Source organism: Schistocerca cancellata, chromosome 5 (genome assembly GCF_023864275.1).
Source record: "Schistocerca cancellata isolate TAMUIC-IGC-003103 chromosome 5, iqSchCanc2.1, whole genome shotgun sequence".
Classification (NCBI taxonomy): Eukaryota; Metazoa; Arthropoda; class Insecta; order Orthoptera; family Acrididae; genus Schistocerca; species Schistocerca cancellata.
Window position 1 is genome coordinate 2631587 of NC_064630.1, and position 17981 is coordinate 2649567.

At 39.7% G+C, this 17981-nt stretch overlaps 1 protein-coding gene across 3 annotated transcripts in view; it reads left to right on the forward strand.

The window, feature by feature from the left end:
• Positions 1-17981, forward strand: part of LOC126187401 (CXXC-type zinc finger protein 1-like) — a 74447-nt gene that overhangs the window by 50438 nt on the left and 6028 nt on the right. For all 3 annotated transcript variants that reach the window (XM_049928463.1, XM_049928461.1, XM_049928464.1), the window contains 2 exons: positions 570-699; positions 17541-17902. In XM_049928463.1, coding sequence (XP_049784420.1) covers positions 570-699; positions 17541-17902 — 492 coding nt within the window. The remainder of the gene's footprint in view (positions 1-569; positions 700-17540; positions 17903-17981) is intronic.

Here is a 17981-nt window from a genome sequence, read left to right on the forward strand (position 1 = left end):
GAAAGCAGTTAGATTCTAGTGCTGTACAATCTTCATGCTCCCCTGTCCTCCAACTCTGTCCTCACTGTGAGTCACCTGCTGCATGTTTTACCCAAATAACCAACATGTCGTATTTTACGGTAAGTTTTGGTTTTACACTTAAGCAATATCCTGTTTGTTTAAAGAATAGAAGTCCCAATTGAATAGTCCATCTGGACCTAACAGGTGAATTAATACAACTTGAGAAATTTCAGAATGGAAAGCCAACCAAACAATTGCATATGGACTCAAAAGCTAGTGTAGCTATCTGATCATTTGTTTGCAACTATCACCCATCAGTCATCTGCTGGTGAGTTGTTGTCTTTCCTCATTATTGGGACTAGTGACTCATGTTTGGGGTACTGAAATTAATTTTTATAGGCATTATGTGTGTATAGAACAGAAGTTTAAATTCGTGAGAACATGTTCGAGGTGTGATGTCATATGTATTTTCTGCAATTCCCATTGTAACATTGATTTCAGTTATGCATAAATTATCATCATATATGAGTTTTATAAAACACTATGGTATTTTTTATACATTTACACAGAGATGTCGGGAAGAGGATCCTACGTTAGTTACTAAATACAAGCCTAGAAAACGAGAGGGTGAACATTCATCTTCAAATGCTATTGATCGTCAGTCGAGAGACAGAAAACGGAAAGAAAAAGTTGGGTCTGGTATGTACTATCATAGTTGTTTATATTTTTAACACAATGCTTTTTGTAACAATAGTAAATCATTAAGTACAGATAATATATCATTTGAGATCTGTGTTAAACATAGCTCCTCATCTCAAGCATACAGTACTTACCATATTTATGACTGTTTATGAAATAAAATAATTGGAAAAAAATTTACGTCAAGCCAGAGTGTATGTGGAGGATAAGGGGATGTATAAAATAACTAGTATAGAAAGTTTATGGTACAAGCTACAGGTCTACTGTCTATTTTGATCAATAATTATCGAAATGGAGAGGATATAAGATTCTGGTTCACATAAATAAAAATGCAGACCTGATTTTGGCTTCTGTAGTATAATTGATGAAAGGCTCATTTTTGGGTATCTGAGACTATTATTTCAGATTTATGTACAGTATTTCATTCACTAAGTCCATAGATGTGATAATTGTCTAGAATTCAATCAAACTAGGTCTGCGTTCGAGATATTGTGGAGAAAAATTAAATTGTCAACATAGCTCGAAACCTAAAATTTACTTATTGTGTCGTTAAAATCAATATTTTAGTTATGTGATTGCAAATCATTCTTCTGATGATAGGCAAAACACTTGTGTGTTGGTATAATGTAATGGTTCAACGGGAAGGAAGAGGGATGAAGGAAAACGACTGTCGAGATTTAGGCCAGAATCCAGTAACTCTCCCCTGACCCGGGGTCTGCTCAACATTTCCTAAATATTGCCAGTACTTTTCCTTCATTCTTTTTCCTTCCCATTCAACCCTGCCAGAAGAAGGAACCAATGGCCCCAAAAGCTTACACATTTCTTTAACCTTCGTATATGTTTTCTTCTGCCACCACTGAATGGATTGATTCTTATTATCTGTCCAGTTATATCAAATTTTCAAAAAAGAACATTATAGCTAGGTAAGATGTATACATAGGCCAAGAAAGAAGGAATTATAATAGTTGGAATATGTTACTACAATAACTTTTAAATACAAATATTTTTCATTTAAGCAGTATCAAACAGTGGAAAGTCCATGGTGGAGTAAGAACAATACGGAAAGGGTATATTTCTACTCGTCACATAGAGGAAGTGTCTAGCCACAGACAGGCACAGTGAAGGAGGCTGCTAAAATATTCCTAAGTAAAAATCTTGCACATCCACACGAGCACAACTCGCATACGCGGGCCACTGTCTCCAGACACTGGGGCCTGACTGCAACTGCATCTGACATGAGCAGCAATCAGCTGGGATGGGTAGTAGGGATAAGGAGGTGCACGTGGCAGGGAGGGGGAGGGATAACAGACTAGGGATGGGGGAAGATTCTAGTGCTGCCTGTGGAAGTGTGCAAGAACATGGTGGGGACAGGGCAGGGCTGCTAGGCGCAGCAGTATGCTGGAGAGATGGGAGGGGAGGGGAGGGGAGAGAGAAGTAGAGAAGGGGAAAACGGGAAAACACTAGTAGACAGCATTGGCGGGATAGAAGGCGTGTGTAGCACTGGACTGGGAGCAGGAAAGGTGATGGGTAGGTGGTGGATAGGACGTAGTGAAGGTTGAGGCCAGGCAGGTTAATGGGAGTGAAGTTTATGTTTTTGGGAGGGCTCCCACGTACGAAATTCAGAAAAACTGGTGTTGGTAGGAAGAATGCAGACAGTACAGGCTGTGAAGTAGTCGTTAAAGTGAAGCACATCGTGTTGGGTAGGATGTTCAGCAATTAAGTGGTCCAGCTCTCTCTTTGCCACAGTTTGGCGGCGGTGATTCGTGTGGACAGACATCTCATTGGTTGTCATGCCTTCATAGAAAATAGCACAATGCTTGCAGCTTAGTTGATAGATCGTATGGCTGCTTCCACAGATTGCCCTACCTTCGATTGGGTGGGAGATAATTGTAACAGGTCAGGAGTAGATGGGACTGGTCCTGCATCTGTCTATTGTAGAGATATGAGCCATGAATGAGGCAAGGTGATTGGGATCGTGGGTGCAGTACAGATGGAAAAGGATATTCAGGGGGCAACGGAATACCATTGTGGAAGGAGTGCAGAGGGAAATGGGGAGGATATTTCTCATTTCATGGCACGATTAGAAGTATTTGAAACTCTGTTGGAGAATGTGGTCGAGTTGCTCCATTCCTGGGTGGTACTGAGATACAGAGAGAGGAGTGTTGCTTTGTGGCCAGACAGTGGATATGTAGGAGAAGGTAGGTACTGGAGAGACAGAGCACAGGAAATGTGTTTCCAGACAAGAGTGGAAGGGTAATTTTGGTCTGTGAAGGCCTCGGTGACACCCTCAGCATATTTGATCACTGCAGGTATGACAACCCTTCCAGTACAGTCACAGGCATCTCCGACCCGATCAGAGGCAGAACTACCTGTGAAAGCAGCTCTGTGATCTGCCAAACAAGCTGCAACCTTCGTACCAATTTGTATGTGGGCATGACAACTAACAAGCTGTTCGCCTGCACGAATGAATGGCCCCAGCTGGAGCACCTAGTTGCTGGAAATGCCACCCGACATGACGTGCTTCACTTTCACGATTGCTTCACGGCCTGCGTCATCTGAATTCTTCGTACCGACACTAGCTTTTCTGAAGTACGCAGGTGTTCTCTCCCCCAGCAATATATCCTATGTTCCCATAATGTCCCCTGGTCTCAACCTACACTAGTCTGTCCTCCAACTACTTATCACCCACGCCCCACCTCTTCCCCCACCCCTACCCTCCTGGCCATGTTGCCTCCTTACCCCCACTGTCCACACCAGCATATTGCCGATTTCATCACACAGAGTCACAATCTGGCCCCATTGCTCAGACAGTGGCCATGTGGAAGGAGGGCTTTGTCTAAAAACATGAATATTTTAGTGGTCTTTCTCACTGCGTTGTCTTAGACTCAGTGCCTCCTCCATGTGGTGAGTAGCAATCTATCCTTTTCATGTTATTGTTATTTTTCAGTTGGTGTATACAAAGAAATAGTCCAAAAATTTGTTGGAAGTTAGAGATGCAACGTTCAAGCTCTGACAAAAAGAAACATAACTGCTCATACTACTGAGGAGCTATTTGTCATAGCGTACAACTGCTCGGATCACTTGGTGGCAAAGGACATGCAATTTACTACAGTCATGCAGAGTCTCAGAGAATATGACATATAGAAATCTGTTGAATGTGGAAGGAACAAATTTGGATTTAAATGGGCTCTACTTTGAGGATGACCAGCAATAATTGAATGTATTTGGTAAGTGCAATTTGCTGCATCAGTCTTGTTTCTTCTGTATCATTCCTCATATATTGGAGTGCAAGAACACACCTGTAATAATTTGCTCATCCAATAACAGTGAGATGATCAGTTTTGATGACTCTTGTTGTAGCATAAAGGCATAGTTGAAAGTTGAAAAACAGTCATTTACAAATACTTCACACTAAGTGCTTCCTTAGTAATATGAGCAGTCTCGTTCTTTCTTATCTGATCTTTAATGTGTTTTAGAACAGCCAAATTTTATAGAGAAAAATAATAATTAAAAAGTGTCATGTGCAACAAAGTTTATTTGTTTTCCAGGTGGTATTTATAAACAGTTGATAGAAAATAAGATATTGCTGCTATGTTACAAAGGAGGAGGGTTAAGTTGATGTTAAAAAGCAGTATAATTAGTTTTGTAAGGTATGTCGCGTCACAGTGTCCGAACAAACACGTTCCTCGGTATTAAATTTTGTCCAATAGTAGAAAAACTGTTTGAATTTCATTCATAGCTTAACCCTTTGCACTCCGTAAGGCAGACACTGGGCGGCTCCCCGTGCTCTTATTTAAATCGCCGCCGCCCGGGTGGCAGTGCACCGCAGAGATTTGCGTGGATCTCTTTGTGGAAACAAAGTGGCCGCTGGCCGACAATAGGGGTATACATTAAAACAAAACGTGTGCTTTCATTCATATATCTACATAAGCTTTTACAGTACAAAGCTTTCCATAGTGTGGTATTTTTTGAAACGCTCTTCAGGGTGGAGAGCTGGGTTTCGTGAGCGTGTTCCGCAGTAACACACGGTTCCACGCCTGACACCTTTCTATTTTCTGTCTGAGCACAATGCACAATCCTTATGCTTGTTCCCAGGAAGCTTGTCGATAATGTGCAACTTTCCATTCGAGCATTCCTCGTCGTCGGAAGTTGAACGACGTCCTCTTTTCTGTCCTCGAGTTCTTTCTTCGGCAACTGATCCTCTTATAACACTTTTACGGAATGCTTTGTGAGAGGGTATTGTCGAGTTGTTTTTCTCACAGTGGTTCTTGTATAGTAAATAGCTGTTTACAAGTCCTACCTCCAACAGCCAGAAGTATAGTTTTCGCCACCACTTGAGACTTTTCATTAGAAAACCGTAACTAGGAATAAAATGGTCAGATCGATCAACTCCACCCATTTTGAAGTATAATCAATAATCACATTTGGTTTCTTTATTTCTTCCCTTTCCTTTCTGTTTCTGCTTTCTGTAAGTGACACTGAGTTATTGGCTTTTGTAGAAAGCACGAGAACTGTTCGTTTATCTTGCCGTGCCAGAACCATCATTTTGTTGTTGCGGAGGCATTTTATTTCGTGCTTCCTTAGACGCAGAGCTCCTTTCTCGATTGCAGCTGGAAGGTTTTTGCGATTGGCCTGAATCGTTCCTGTGAGATGCGTGTTCTGTTTCAACAGCTCGTCAGCTAATGCGACACTTGTATAAAAACAGTCGGTGTACAAATGATACCCTGATTGCCCTGAAGCATTTCTGATATTAGCTAGCAGCTAAAGAACTATTCTCTCAGAAAAATTCAAGTGTGGACAATTCAATGACTCAGTTGTTACAGTGCCCAAATAGGGTATCAAACTCCAGATATAACTATTTGATGAATCCGAAATTACATAAACTCTGAGTCCCCATTTTGTTGGTTTTTGAGGATTGTACATTTTGAATAATACACGACCCTTGAACTACACTGTAGATTCATCAGCAGCTAAATATTGATATGGTCGATAACTTTCGAGAAACGTGCCAGACAAGTAATTCAGTACATTTTTCACTTTACTCAGATGTGACTGAACCTGACTGTTGACATGTGTAGCACTTGTCGGATTAGAAACATGAAGTGCCCAGAAAATTTGCATAATTCGTCGGCGACTAAAACAGTCTGGGAAGAAGTTGGATGATTGTAACCATTCTCTTGAAAAAAATTCCTGTAAGTTCTTGCACTTTCGTAATGCCATATTCAGTAGCACACCATGGAAGCGTTTCATTTCTTCCATGGTAACATTTCTCCAGTCCCACCATGCAGAATGTTGTGGAAGTGGTGTCACTTTACGTATTTTTGATGTAGCATACCTATTCGATTCAGCTATTTGTTGAAATAGGTTATCTGTAAAAATTAATTGAAAGTTTCCGATGGGTGATGATGGAGCAGAACTACTTTCTGTTATAGAACATCACTTTGATTCGTCAAAAGGAAAATCTGTGAAGTCAGTGTCAGTGTCGCTCCACATTCACCACGAATCCTCTGCTGAATCACTAGAAACATGCACATTGTCACTTGTTTTCTTCGTCATTGTCACTCGAATTCTTTTGAAATGAATCACTATCATAATCAGAATCATTTTCACTCTTGTTTTCACTTAGAGATTGCTCTAAAAGATCTAAAATCTCTTCCTCAGAAAGGACTGTGCATGAAAAACTAGCCATTTCGAGCGTGTGGACTTGAACGTAATAATTACAATCTTTCACATAACACAGCTGCTACTGTTCGACACCAAGTTAACACTGTTCTCCTAGATGGCAGCACACTGCAGCAATAATGCCTAGTAGACTCAAAATACGTCTGAGAGCTTCGAAAAATAGTGTCGAATGAGGCTCAACATCGGAGCAGAAAACAAATTTCGCGATGTCGAGTGGCACTCGACATTGGAGTGGAAAGGGTTAAGACACATTACAATTAACTTTTCATAATACTAGTGTTGGATTGAATGTGGATTCCCATCATGACTGCCCTCTTCTTAAGTGGCCTCAATGATCACCTAATTTAACTACATGTGATTTATTCTTATGGAGTTGTGTAAAAATCGTGTTCCTTTCTCCACTACCACTTAATTTGGAAGAGTTGCAAGAAAGAATGATTATTGTGGTCAGTGATATTGAACATGAAGTGTTGCGACATGTATAGCAAGAATTAGACCATCCTATTGACATTGGTTGCAACACAAATGGTTCCCTTATTGGGCATCTGTAATGTGAGTTGAAAAATTGAAGAGATGAGATGCTTTATCCACTGGCATGTGTGTACTTTCTGTAGGTACTGTGGTTTTTGCAGTGTTATCTTCTGAAACCGTGGGGATACGTGTGAATAAGCCTGTAAAGTCATGAGAACAAAGCCGTAAGGGAATGAGTAGAAGTTAAACTGCAGTATAAAATTTGCATTATGACCAGAAGAAAGATTGTCTTCCCAAGTGTGACATCCACTTCCAAACATATAAAACATATAAAAACTTTTTTCGTTGTGTTTAAAGTTATCTGTTCTTTCTCCCAGTAGGTGCTCATTTTCTTAGTGATACAAGAACAGAGGGGGGGGGGGGGGGGGGGTTAGTGATGGTGCCTTCTGTGTAATGACAACCCTAGATAGTCACAATCCCTGTGTCCCCCTTAATGATCATGACTGTCTCATTTCTCTTGGAATTATGTCGTGATTCCTGTTGACAAATGTACTGGTTGCAGCATGTAACTCATAAGGTGGGATTCCAACCATGTCCGCAGATGGCAAGTAGCACAGACCAGGCACAGGTGGCACCACTGGTTCCACTGTTTCCAAGGTGAGGCACGTGGAACATAGCAACAGCGTCAGTCGCCACTGTACATCTGCCTTGGGAGCAGGCCGCACCCCCATTTGAGAACCAGCAGCAGAGCTGGCACCAACTGTGTCGTAACCCGAGACTGCTTTTACTGGGCAAACATATTGATTTGATCAACAAAAATAAGTTTTTCAGCCTCCGATGAAGAAAAGTTAATGAAAGTGTGTCAAGATACTCCGTAATTTATGATATAGGACGTGAGGAATACAGGAATATTTTAGTGGATGATTTATGAGAATTGTTATGAATGTATTAAAAAGGCGAAAGTCTGTACATTTTGTCTTGTATAAACTGTTATTCACAACCCGTTGTAAACAGCTGCCTCTTGCCATGCCACAGAACCATATTCACTGCAGAAGGAATCTGAGTTTCTCTGATTTCGATTTCAAATCCGTTGCTGTTTAAAAATCCTCCAAAACTAGCAAAGCTAAGTGTGTTGTTTTGACTGGCTGCTTAATTAACATTGTAACCATAAAATGGGGTATCTTTCGTTTCAAGTCAACCGTCGTGTAGCAAACTGTAAACCACATCGCCAATAATATCAGGTCGTCAGCCATATTGGGTACTTCAGCACTAGGACTATAATAGCCCAGAGGCATTTTCTGTCACTTGACGAGCATGGCATAACCTATAGTTATAGATTTGTTTGTCTGATTGTGATATAGAAACCCTTCTCAAATAAGCTTTCAACATACGATTATTAAAAGCAATCAGGAAATGGGGTAACATCCAAATCGTGCCTGGCAAGCACTTTTGCTGCTATTTTCTTCCCCCAGAGCCAGTTTATGCAATACATATCCTGTTACCGGGTTCTTTGCCTTGAGCTGCAGTTTATTGGGCAAAAAAAAGTAATCTTGTGTCTGACTGTGAAATAACAGCTGCACAGTGCAGTACACATCAGTTGTCAAATTATGTCAGCAATCCTTCAACCTCCACACATCTGGCATTGTATTTGGTATTATAAAGTAATACCAACTTGCCAAGTCTTCAAAATGTGGCCCAACGTAGTAGTGTATGAAATTTTGTACACTTACCTCAGTTCCAAAAATAATTTTTCTTCTGTGTGTATTGCATTTCTTAGGCACAGTGGTTTTATTTTGCCTTTAATAAAACTGAGCACAAAATTAAACTGTCTTTTTATTTTAAACAGCTTTTGAAAAAACTGAATAAAAGTACTATCAAACAGTGGAAAGTCCAGAATATTAGAGAAGGAAAGTCGCTACTCAGTGTGGTTTCAGTTGTCTGAGACAGCAGACGTGTGTGTGTGTGTGTGGTGTGTGTGTGTGTGTGTGTGTGTGTGTGTGTATGTGTGTGTGTGTGTGTGTGTGTGTGTGTTTATTGCTGATAAAGGCCTTAATGGCCCAAAGCTATAATTGTGTGAATCTTTTTGTTGTGCCTATCGCTACTCAGCATCTCCGCTATATGGTGAATAAAAGTAATTTTTCATTTGATTTTAACTTCTGGCAAAATTTGAAATACATTACCAATCTTCTGTACATCTGCTGTTTGTTTAATAAGTGAGCCTAATGATATAGATTCACATATATTTAGAACTACTTCAACATAATAATAATAATAATAATAATAATAATAATAATAATAATAATAATAATAATAATAATGGGAAAGACTGTGGACTACCTCACAAGGAAGATATGAAACAATTACGCAATTAAATATTGACATGTTAATTTTTATGTATTATTATGAAGCTGTGCCAAGTCAGCCATCATAAGAATATTTGTATATCAGTTCATTGATGCTCTCTCACTGTCCAGTGTGTGTAAATATTGTGAAGTTCGACATTCTACCTTTTAGTTTCTTGTGATCCTTATGAGGTCTATTATGTCACCACTCCTTTCAGTAATTATTTCCAAGTTAGCTATACTGGAGGCGAATTGGACATATTCTTTGTTAAGTCCTTTGACTTAAAACTGTCTTAAATTGTTATATGTAATGATTGATTAACACCCAAATATTTGCGTACTTCATATTGTACATTTTGCACATGATTAATTTTAAACTCTGCTCCATTACAAATAAAGAGTTTTGCTCAGCTCACTCTTTCGCTACAACAAACAAGAAAACCATCTCGAAAAGCATAACAAAAATGGGTCATAAAGATTCACTTTTTCTTTCCAGTCATGTTTCCTTGATATTTTCAGTGATTATATTGTTTGCTTTATAAAATTACACTTATGTTTTTTCCCACTAAATGCATACTTCCATTTACAAATTTTTAGAATGACAAACAACTTTTGATCATGTGCCAAGTACCATCACACTGCTGTATTCAGCTAAACTGATTCTCGGGTAATTGCTTCAGTGTTCTTCTCTCACTGCACACTGACCTCTCTAAATTAGCTTTGAAATTTGTCATGCGTATGCTGACAGTAAATAGTTTCATGCATCTCTAGAATCACCTTTTATTATGACAGCCATTTACATAATGTTTCTATCAGTTTTCCTCACCACCTCTGAGGAAGTACTAAGGGTTTCTGTTATAGATAGTTTCTTGTGAGCTTTTCCCACAGCTCTGCTTTCTTTTTAAGGCTAATTAATTAATTATAATTAAGTAATTATTAATTTTTATTATTTTATTGCCTTCATTCGACCATTGTAGTTCATTTTACAAAGGGTTATACAGGGAGTTGTTATTCAATAATGCTTTTCAGTAATACAGTGCTTATATGAACAATTATATATAAACATACCGTATTTACTCGAATCTAAGCCGCACTCGAATCTAAGCTGCACCTGAAAAATGAGACTCGAAATAAAGGAAAAAAAAAAATTCCCGAATCTAAGCTGCACCTGAAATTTGAGACTCAAAATTCAAGGGGAGAGAAAAGTTTTAGGCCGCACCTCCAAATAGAAACAAAGTAGGTCCATTGTAATATGAGACACAGTTTAGGTCGAATGAATGACGATACAGCTACAGTAGTTTGGTTCGAGTCGTAAGCTTAGCAGTTAAGCTTTACCACATAGCCATTGCTATGCGTCAGGCGCTCCGTCCATATTTATACGGATACCCTTCCTTTTTCACCTGCTTCGTCTGGTTTGAATCGATTGCTTATTTTGCTTTGATCTGATAAATGCCGTTTTCTTTGTTATAGGTGTTTGCATCACTCTTAAGATGAAAATGCATTACTACACTGTGTCATGCATTGTTTGTCGCATTCTGATAGTGCGTGTTTACGGCCTGTCGCGGGTCGCAGCATGGCTTGCTTTTGTGCGCACTACCGCCGCGTACAATTAAAAAAAAAAAAAAAAAAAAGAGAGAGAGAGAGAGAGAGAGAGAGAGAGAGAGAGAGAGAGAGAGAGGAATCGTCTGATTAGCGAAACAATGGCAAGAGACTGCTATTTGTTGTTACTTACACTGCTGCTTTCTTTGATAATGATCAACAAGAATCAAATAATAGACTGCGTATGATAGAACATGTTCTGAATGAGAGTTAGCCGAAAATTTTTCTCCGTTTGAAAATCTTTGTGGTTGCTTCTTTATTACATCAAATTCTGCACAGAAATTAGAGTCATCTTAGATTTAAAAATCTAGTCACTTGCCGTGCTTCATTTCTGACAGTATCACTATTAGGCATAAGAATAATACGAATATAAACATGACACGATACGTATATTCTTCCGTGTTTGCTGTTGTCTCACTCTAGTTTCGTAGTTTATTAGGCAGACAGGATTTAAATGAGATAGCAGCAAACACGAAAGAATACATGGCAAAATGGTTATATTCGTATTATTCTTATGGTGAAGAGAATACTGTATGTGATTCAAATTTCATCAGGTTCCTATTAGCAACCATCTCTTCTCACAGATAGGAAAAAATTCAGAACGTAGAGTTGGCCATATTGACAAACATCCCAAACAGTCTTGCCAGTCAGATTTTCGTAGTACACTGAAATGGTGCTACATTCGAAAATGAACAATACGGAATTTGTATTTACTTCGTTGGATAATGTATGAAAATGCAGTGCTCGAAACTCGCGGCAGAGAAAAAAAGCTAGTCTTCCACTTTTTTTAAAAAAATTTATTTACTGACGCATAGGTTTTGGCGCCAGTATTTATCTTTGTGCCTACAAAGCATGCCTGCATAGCGCTACATATATTCGACAGCAGAAGTTAGTTGTGGCGGCACGTACGAACATTTTTCATAACTTCCGCTTGCTTTGCACTCGATTCTAAGCTGCAGGCGGTTTTTTGGATTACGAGAACCGAAAAAAAAGTGCGGCTTAGATTCGAGTAAATACGGTATATAAAAAACAAAGATGCTGTAACTTACCGAACGAGAAAGCGCTGGTTGATACACAATAAAAAAAACACACACACACACACACACACACACACACACACACACACACACACACACACACACACACACATATTTCAAGCTTTCGCAACCCAAGGTTGCTTCATCAGGAAAGGGGGAAGGAGAGGGAAAGACAAAAGGATGTGGGTTTTAAGGGAGAGGGTAAGGAGTCATTCCAATCCCGGGAGCGGAAAGACTTACCTTAGGGGGGGGAAAAAGGACAGGTATACACTCGCGTGCACACACACGCACATATCCATCCGCACATATACAGACACAGGAAGACATGTAAATGCAAAGAGGTTGGGCAGATCCTCGACTGACATCTCTGCCCAACCTCTTTGCATTTACATATGTCTGCCTGTGTCTGTATATGTGTGTGTGTGTGTGTGTGTGTGTGTGTGTGTGTGTGCGGGCGCGCGCGCGTATACCAGTCCTTTTTTCCCCTAAGGTAAGTCTTTCTGCTCCCAGGATTGGAATGACTCCTTACCCTCTCCCTTAAAACCCACATCCCTTTGTCTTTCCCTCTCCTTCCCTCTTTCCTGATGAAGCAACTGTTTGTTGCGAAAGCTTGAATTTTGTGTGTATGTTTGTGTTTGTTTGTGTCTATTGACCTGCCAGCGCTTTTGTTTGGTAAGTCTCATCATCCTTTTTTTTTTCCAATTATATATAAAGATTTTTTTCTGCCTGATAGTTCTTCACCCTTTGTTTGTTTGTATGTTTGTTTGTTTTTCTTCATTTGAGATCACCCTTCCTGTTGTCCTTCAATGATCTTTCTGTAATCTGCTTTGTGTGTCTTGCAGTATTTTAGTTTTGTCTTATTCTTTTATGATATTTATTGTAACTTGTAGTTCTGTTACAATGTTATCAAAAGGAAAGTCGCTACTCACCATATAGCAGAGATGCTGAGTCGCAGATAGGTACATCAGAAAGACTGTCACAACTAAAGGTTATGGCCATTCAGGCCTTCGTCAACAATAGACTAGACACACACACACACACACACACACACACACACACACACACACACACACAAACGGAACTCATATACACGACTGCAGTCTCAGGCATCTGAAACTGCACTTAGTCATGACAGTCTTCTTGTTGTGCCTATCTGCGACCCAGCATCTCTGCTATATGGTGAGTAGAAACTTTCCTTTTCATAATATTGTTACATTCCATCCTGGATTTTCCATTATTTGGAGTTCTCTTACATCTTTCTTAATTTCTTTAATCCGTTTAATGTGTTCTTACTGTTTCGCAATTTTTATTTTGTTCTCTTACTAATTTGCCAATGGTGTTGCGATCAGATGTCGAAAGAGTGAAATGCATTTCTTCCTGATTGTGCTCATTAGCGGTTCTCTTTTCTTGGATACTGTACTGTTTCATTTCAAGCTATTCTCGTATGTGTACATTTACTTGATATTTTTTATTTATGTGTATCCTAATTATTGTTCTTTATGTCTTGAATGCTCCATCAGTTTCTGCTGTATTAGTTATTTTGAGGGTTGTTTCAGATGCATGTGTTGTTTCTAGCTGTGTAACTGTTTCATAATACTTTCATCTTGCAAATATCAGTAGACTTTTTTGTTGTGTTGTAGTTAATTTGCTCTGTTCAGTTTTTTAATTCTATTTTGTCATGTCGGTTTCTCATTTAGGTTGTATATTATGATTTCGCCTAAATATTTAGATTTATCAGCCATTTTTATTTCCTTTTTTTCTGTTGTAATTTTGTTCGCTAGTGGTGGATGAGTTAGCACAATGTCAGTTTTTTTTTAAACTATATTTTGAGGCCTGTTTTCTGTCCTGTTTCTCATAGTGATTTAACTTGTTTGTCTTTTTGAACACTTTTGACTAGGAGAACAAGATCATCAGCTAATCCCAAGTAGTTTAAAGTTGTATCATTTTTGTATCTTCGAATTCTCATCATCTTTGGGTTGTCCTTGGACCATTCTCTTCTCATATGTTTCAGTGCACTGTTGAATAGTGATGGTGATAAGCAGTCACACTGTCATATTAAGTAATATAATAAGCACCCCATTCTAGCAGACAACGAGTTGTTGTTGTTGTTGTTGTTGTTGTGGTCTTCAGTCCTGAGACTGGTTTGATGCAGCTCTCCATGCTACTCTATCCTGTGCAAGCTTCTTCATCTCCCAGTATCTACTGCAACCTACATCCTTCTGAATCTGCTTAGTGTATTCATCTCTTGGTCTCCCTCTACGATTTTTACCCTCCACACTGCCCTCCAATGCTAAATTTGTGATCCCTTGATGCCTCAAAACATGTCCTACCAACCGATCCCTTCTTCTAGTCAAGTTGTGCCACAAACTTCTCTTCTCCCCAATCCTATTCAATACCTCCTCATTAGTTACGTGATCTACCCACCTTATCTTCAGCATTCTTCTGTAGCACCACATTTCGAAAGCTTCTATTCTCTTCTTGTCCAAACTAGTTATCGTCCATGTTTCACTTCCATACAGGGCTACACACCATACAAATACTTTCAGAAACGACTTCCTGACACTCAAATCTATACTCGATGTTAACAAATTCCTCTTCTTGAGAAACGCTTTCCTTGCCATTGCCAGTCTACATTTTATATCCTCTCTACTTCGACCATCATCGGTTATTTTACTCCCTAAATAGCAAAACTCCTTTACTACTTTAAGTGTCTCATTTCCTAATCTAATTCCCTCAGCATCACCCGACTTAATTTGACTACATTCCATTATCCTCGTTTTGCTTTTGTTGATGTTCATCTTATATCCTCCTTTCAAGACACTGTCCATTCCGTTCAACTGCTCTTCCAAGTCCTTTGCTGTCTCTGACAGAATTACAATGTCATCGGCGAACCTCAAAGTTTTTACTTCTTCTCCATGAATTTTAATACCTACTCCGACTTTTCTTTTGTTTCCTTTACTGCTTGCTCAATATACAGATTGAATAACATTGGGGAGAGGCTACAACCCTGTCTTACTCCTTTCCCAACCACTGCTTCCCTTTCATGCCCCTCGACTCTTATAACTGCCTTCTGGTTTCTGTACAAACTGTAAATAGCCTTTCGCTCCCTGTATTTTACCCCTGCCACCTTTAGAATTTGAAAGAGAGTATTCCAGTTAACATTGTCAAAAGCTTTCTCTAAGTCTACAAATGCTAGAAACGTAGGTTTGCCTTTTCTTAATCTTTCTTCTAAGATAAGTCGTAAGGTCAGTATTGCCTCACGTGTTCCAACATTTCTACGGAATCCAAACTGAATATCCCCGAGGTCGGCTTCTACCAGTTTTTCCATTCGTCTGTAAAGAATTCGTGTTAGTATTTTGCAGCTGTGACTTATTAAACTGATAGTTCGGTAATTTTCACATCTGTCAACACCTGCTTTCTTTGGGATTGGAATTATTATATTCTTTTTGAAGTCTGATGGTATTTCGCCTGTTTCATACATCTTGATCACCAGATGGTAGAGTTTTGTCATGACTGGCTCTCCCAAGGCCGTCAGTAGTTCCAATGGAATGTTGTCTACTCCGGGGGCCTTGTTTCGACTCAGGTCTTTCAGTGCTCTGTCAAACTCTTCACGCAGTATCGTATCTCCCATTTCGTCTTCATCTACATCCTCTTCCATTTCCATAATATTGTCCTCAAGTACATCGCCCTTGTATAAACCCTCTATATACTCCTTCCACCTTTCTGCCTTCCCTTCTTTGCTTAGAACTGGGTTTCCATCTGAGCTCTTGATATTCATACAAGTGGTTCTCTTCTCTCCAAAGGTCTCTTTAATTTTCCTGTAGGCAGTATCTATCTTACTCCTAGTGAGACAAGCCTCTACCTCCTTACATTTGTCCTCTAGCCATCCCTGCTTAGCCATTTTGCACTTCCTGTCGATCTCATTTTTGAGACGTTTGTATTCCTTTTTGCCTGCTTCATTTACTGAATTTTTGTATTTTCTCCTTTCATCAATTAAATTCAATATTTCTTCTGTTACCCAAGGATTTCTATTAGCCCTCGTCTTTTTACCTACTTGATCCTCTGCTGCCTTCACTACTTCATCCCTCAGAGCTACCCATTCTTCTTCTACTGTATTTCTTTCCCCCATTCCGGTCAATTGTTCCCTTATGCTCTCCCTGAAACTCTCTGCAACCTCTGGTTCTTTCAGTTTATCCAGGTCCCATCTCCTTAAATTCCCACCTTTTTGCAGTTTCTTCAGTTTCAATCTGCAGTTCATAACCAATAGATTGTGGTCAGAATCCACATCTGTCCCAGGAAATGTCTTACAATTTAAAACCTGGTTCCTAAATCTCTGTCTTACCATTATATAATCTATCTGATACCTACTAGTATCTCCAGGATTCTTCCAGGTATACAACCTTCTTTTATGATTCTTGAACCAAGTGTTGGCTATGATTAAGTTACGCTCTGTGCAAAATTCTACAAGGCGGCTTCCTCTTTCATTCCTTCCCCCCAATCCATATTCACCTACTATGTTTCCTTCTCTCCCTTTTCCTACTGACGAATTCCAGTCACCCATGACTATTAAATTTTCGTCTCCTTTCACTACCTGAATAATTTCTTTTATCTCGTCATACATTTCATCTATTTCTTCATCATCTGCAGAGGTAGTTGGCATATAAACTTGTACTACTGTAGTAGGCATGGGCTTTGTGTCTATCTTGGCCACAATAATGCGTTCACTATGCTGTTTGTAGTAGCTAACCCGCACTCCTATTTTTTTATTCATTATTAAACCTACTCCTGCATTACCCCTATTTGATTTTGTATTTATAACCCTGTAATCACCTGACCAAAAGTCTTGTTCCTCCTGCCACCGAACTTCACTAATTCCCACTATATCTAACTTTAACCTATCCATTTCCCTTTTTAAATTTTCTAACCTACCTGCCCGATTAAGGGATCTGACATTCCACGCTCCGATCCGTAGAACGCCAGTTTTCTTTCTCCTGATAACGACGTCCTCCTGAGTAGTCCCCACCCGGAGATCCGAATGGGGGACTATTTTACCTCCGGAATATTTTACCCAAGAGGACGCCATCATCATTTAATCATATAGTAGAGCTGCATTTCTTCGGGGAAAATTACGGCTGTAGTTTCCCCTTGCTTTCAGCCGTTCGCAGTACCAGCACAGCAAGGCCGTTTTGGTTAATGTTACAAGGCCAGATCAGTCAATCATCCAGACTGTTGCCCCTGCAACTACTGAAAAGGCTGCTGCCCCTCTTCAGGAACCACATGTTTGTCTGGCCTCTCAACAGATACCCCTCCGTTGTGGTTGCACCTACGGTACGGCCATCTGTATCGCTGAGGCACGCAAGCCTCCCCACCAGCGGCAAGGTCCATGGTTCATGGGGGGAGACAACGAGTAACAGCTATATCGGAATGTAAAACATTCATAAAATTGACACACAGTCAAAATATAGACAACGAGTAACAGCTATATTTTGACTGTGTGTCAATTTTATGAGTGTTTTACATTCCGATAATAGTTCAGTTCTCCAGTAACAGTTTCTTGAATCACTTTGGTCATAATAGACTAACCATTATTTTTTCTGATATATATTTTTGGCTGTATTTTTTTTTCTTTAGCTTTATGAAGCAAAAGAACAGTTTGTGCAAAAATTGTGAGCTCTGATGGGTTGGACATGACTCATTTCTACTCCTCTAGCCGATGAGAAAACCAGGATGTCAAAGCGATGTGGACGTTGCAAAGGCTGTTACCGAACAGAAGACTGTGGACACTGTGACGGTTGTCGTAATACTGACGGTATAAGGCACGGACGACAGATACCGCGCTGCTACAACAGACTCTGTATAGGCGTCCACCGTTCTGCAACAGCTTCGAGACGTCGTGTACGTACTCGCGACTCCAGTTCAGATGGTGGAGGAGCTATGCCTCCTACAGTTTTTGAGCACGGTGGCATTGTGCGTCAGTGTTATGGCCCAAGCTGTACACAGCCTGCAAGACCCTCCAGCAAATACTGCAGTGATGCTTGTGGCCTGAAGCTTGCTGCAAATCGCATATATCAGGTAACACAGCAAAATTTTATGTTGTGGACTCACTATAATTACTTTGCCATTGTCATGTGCAATTGTATTTTGTTCTTTT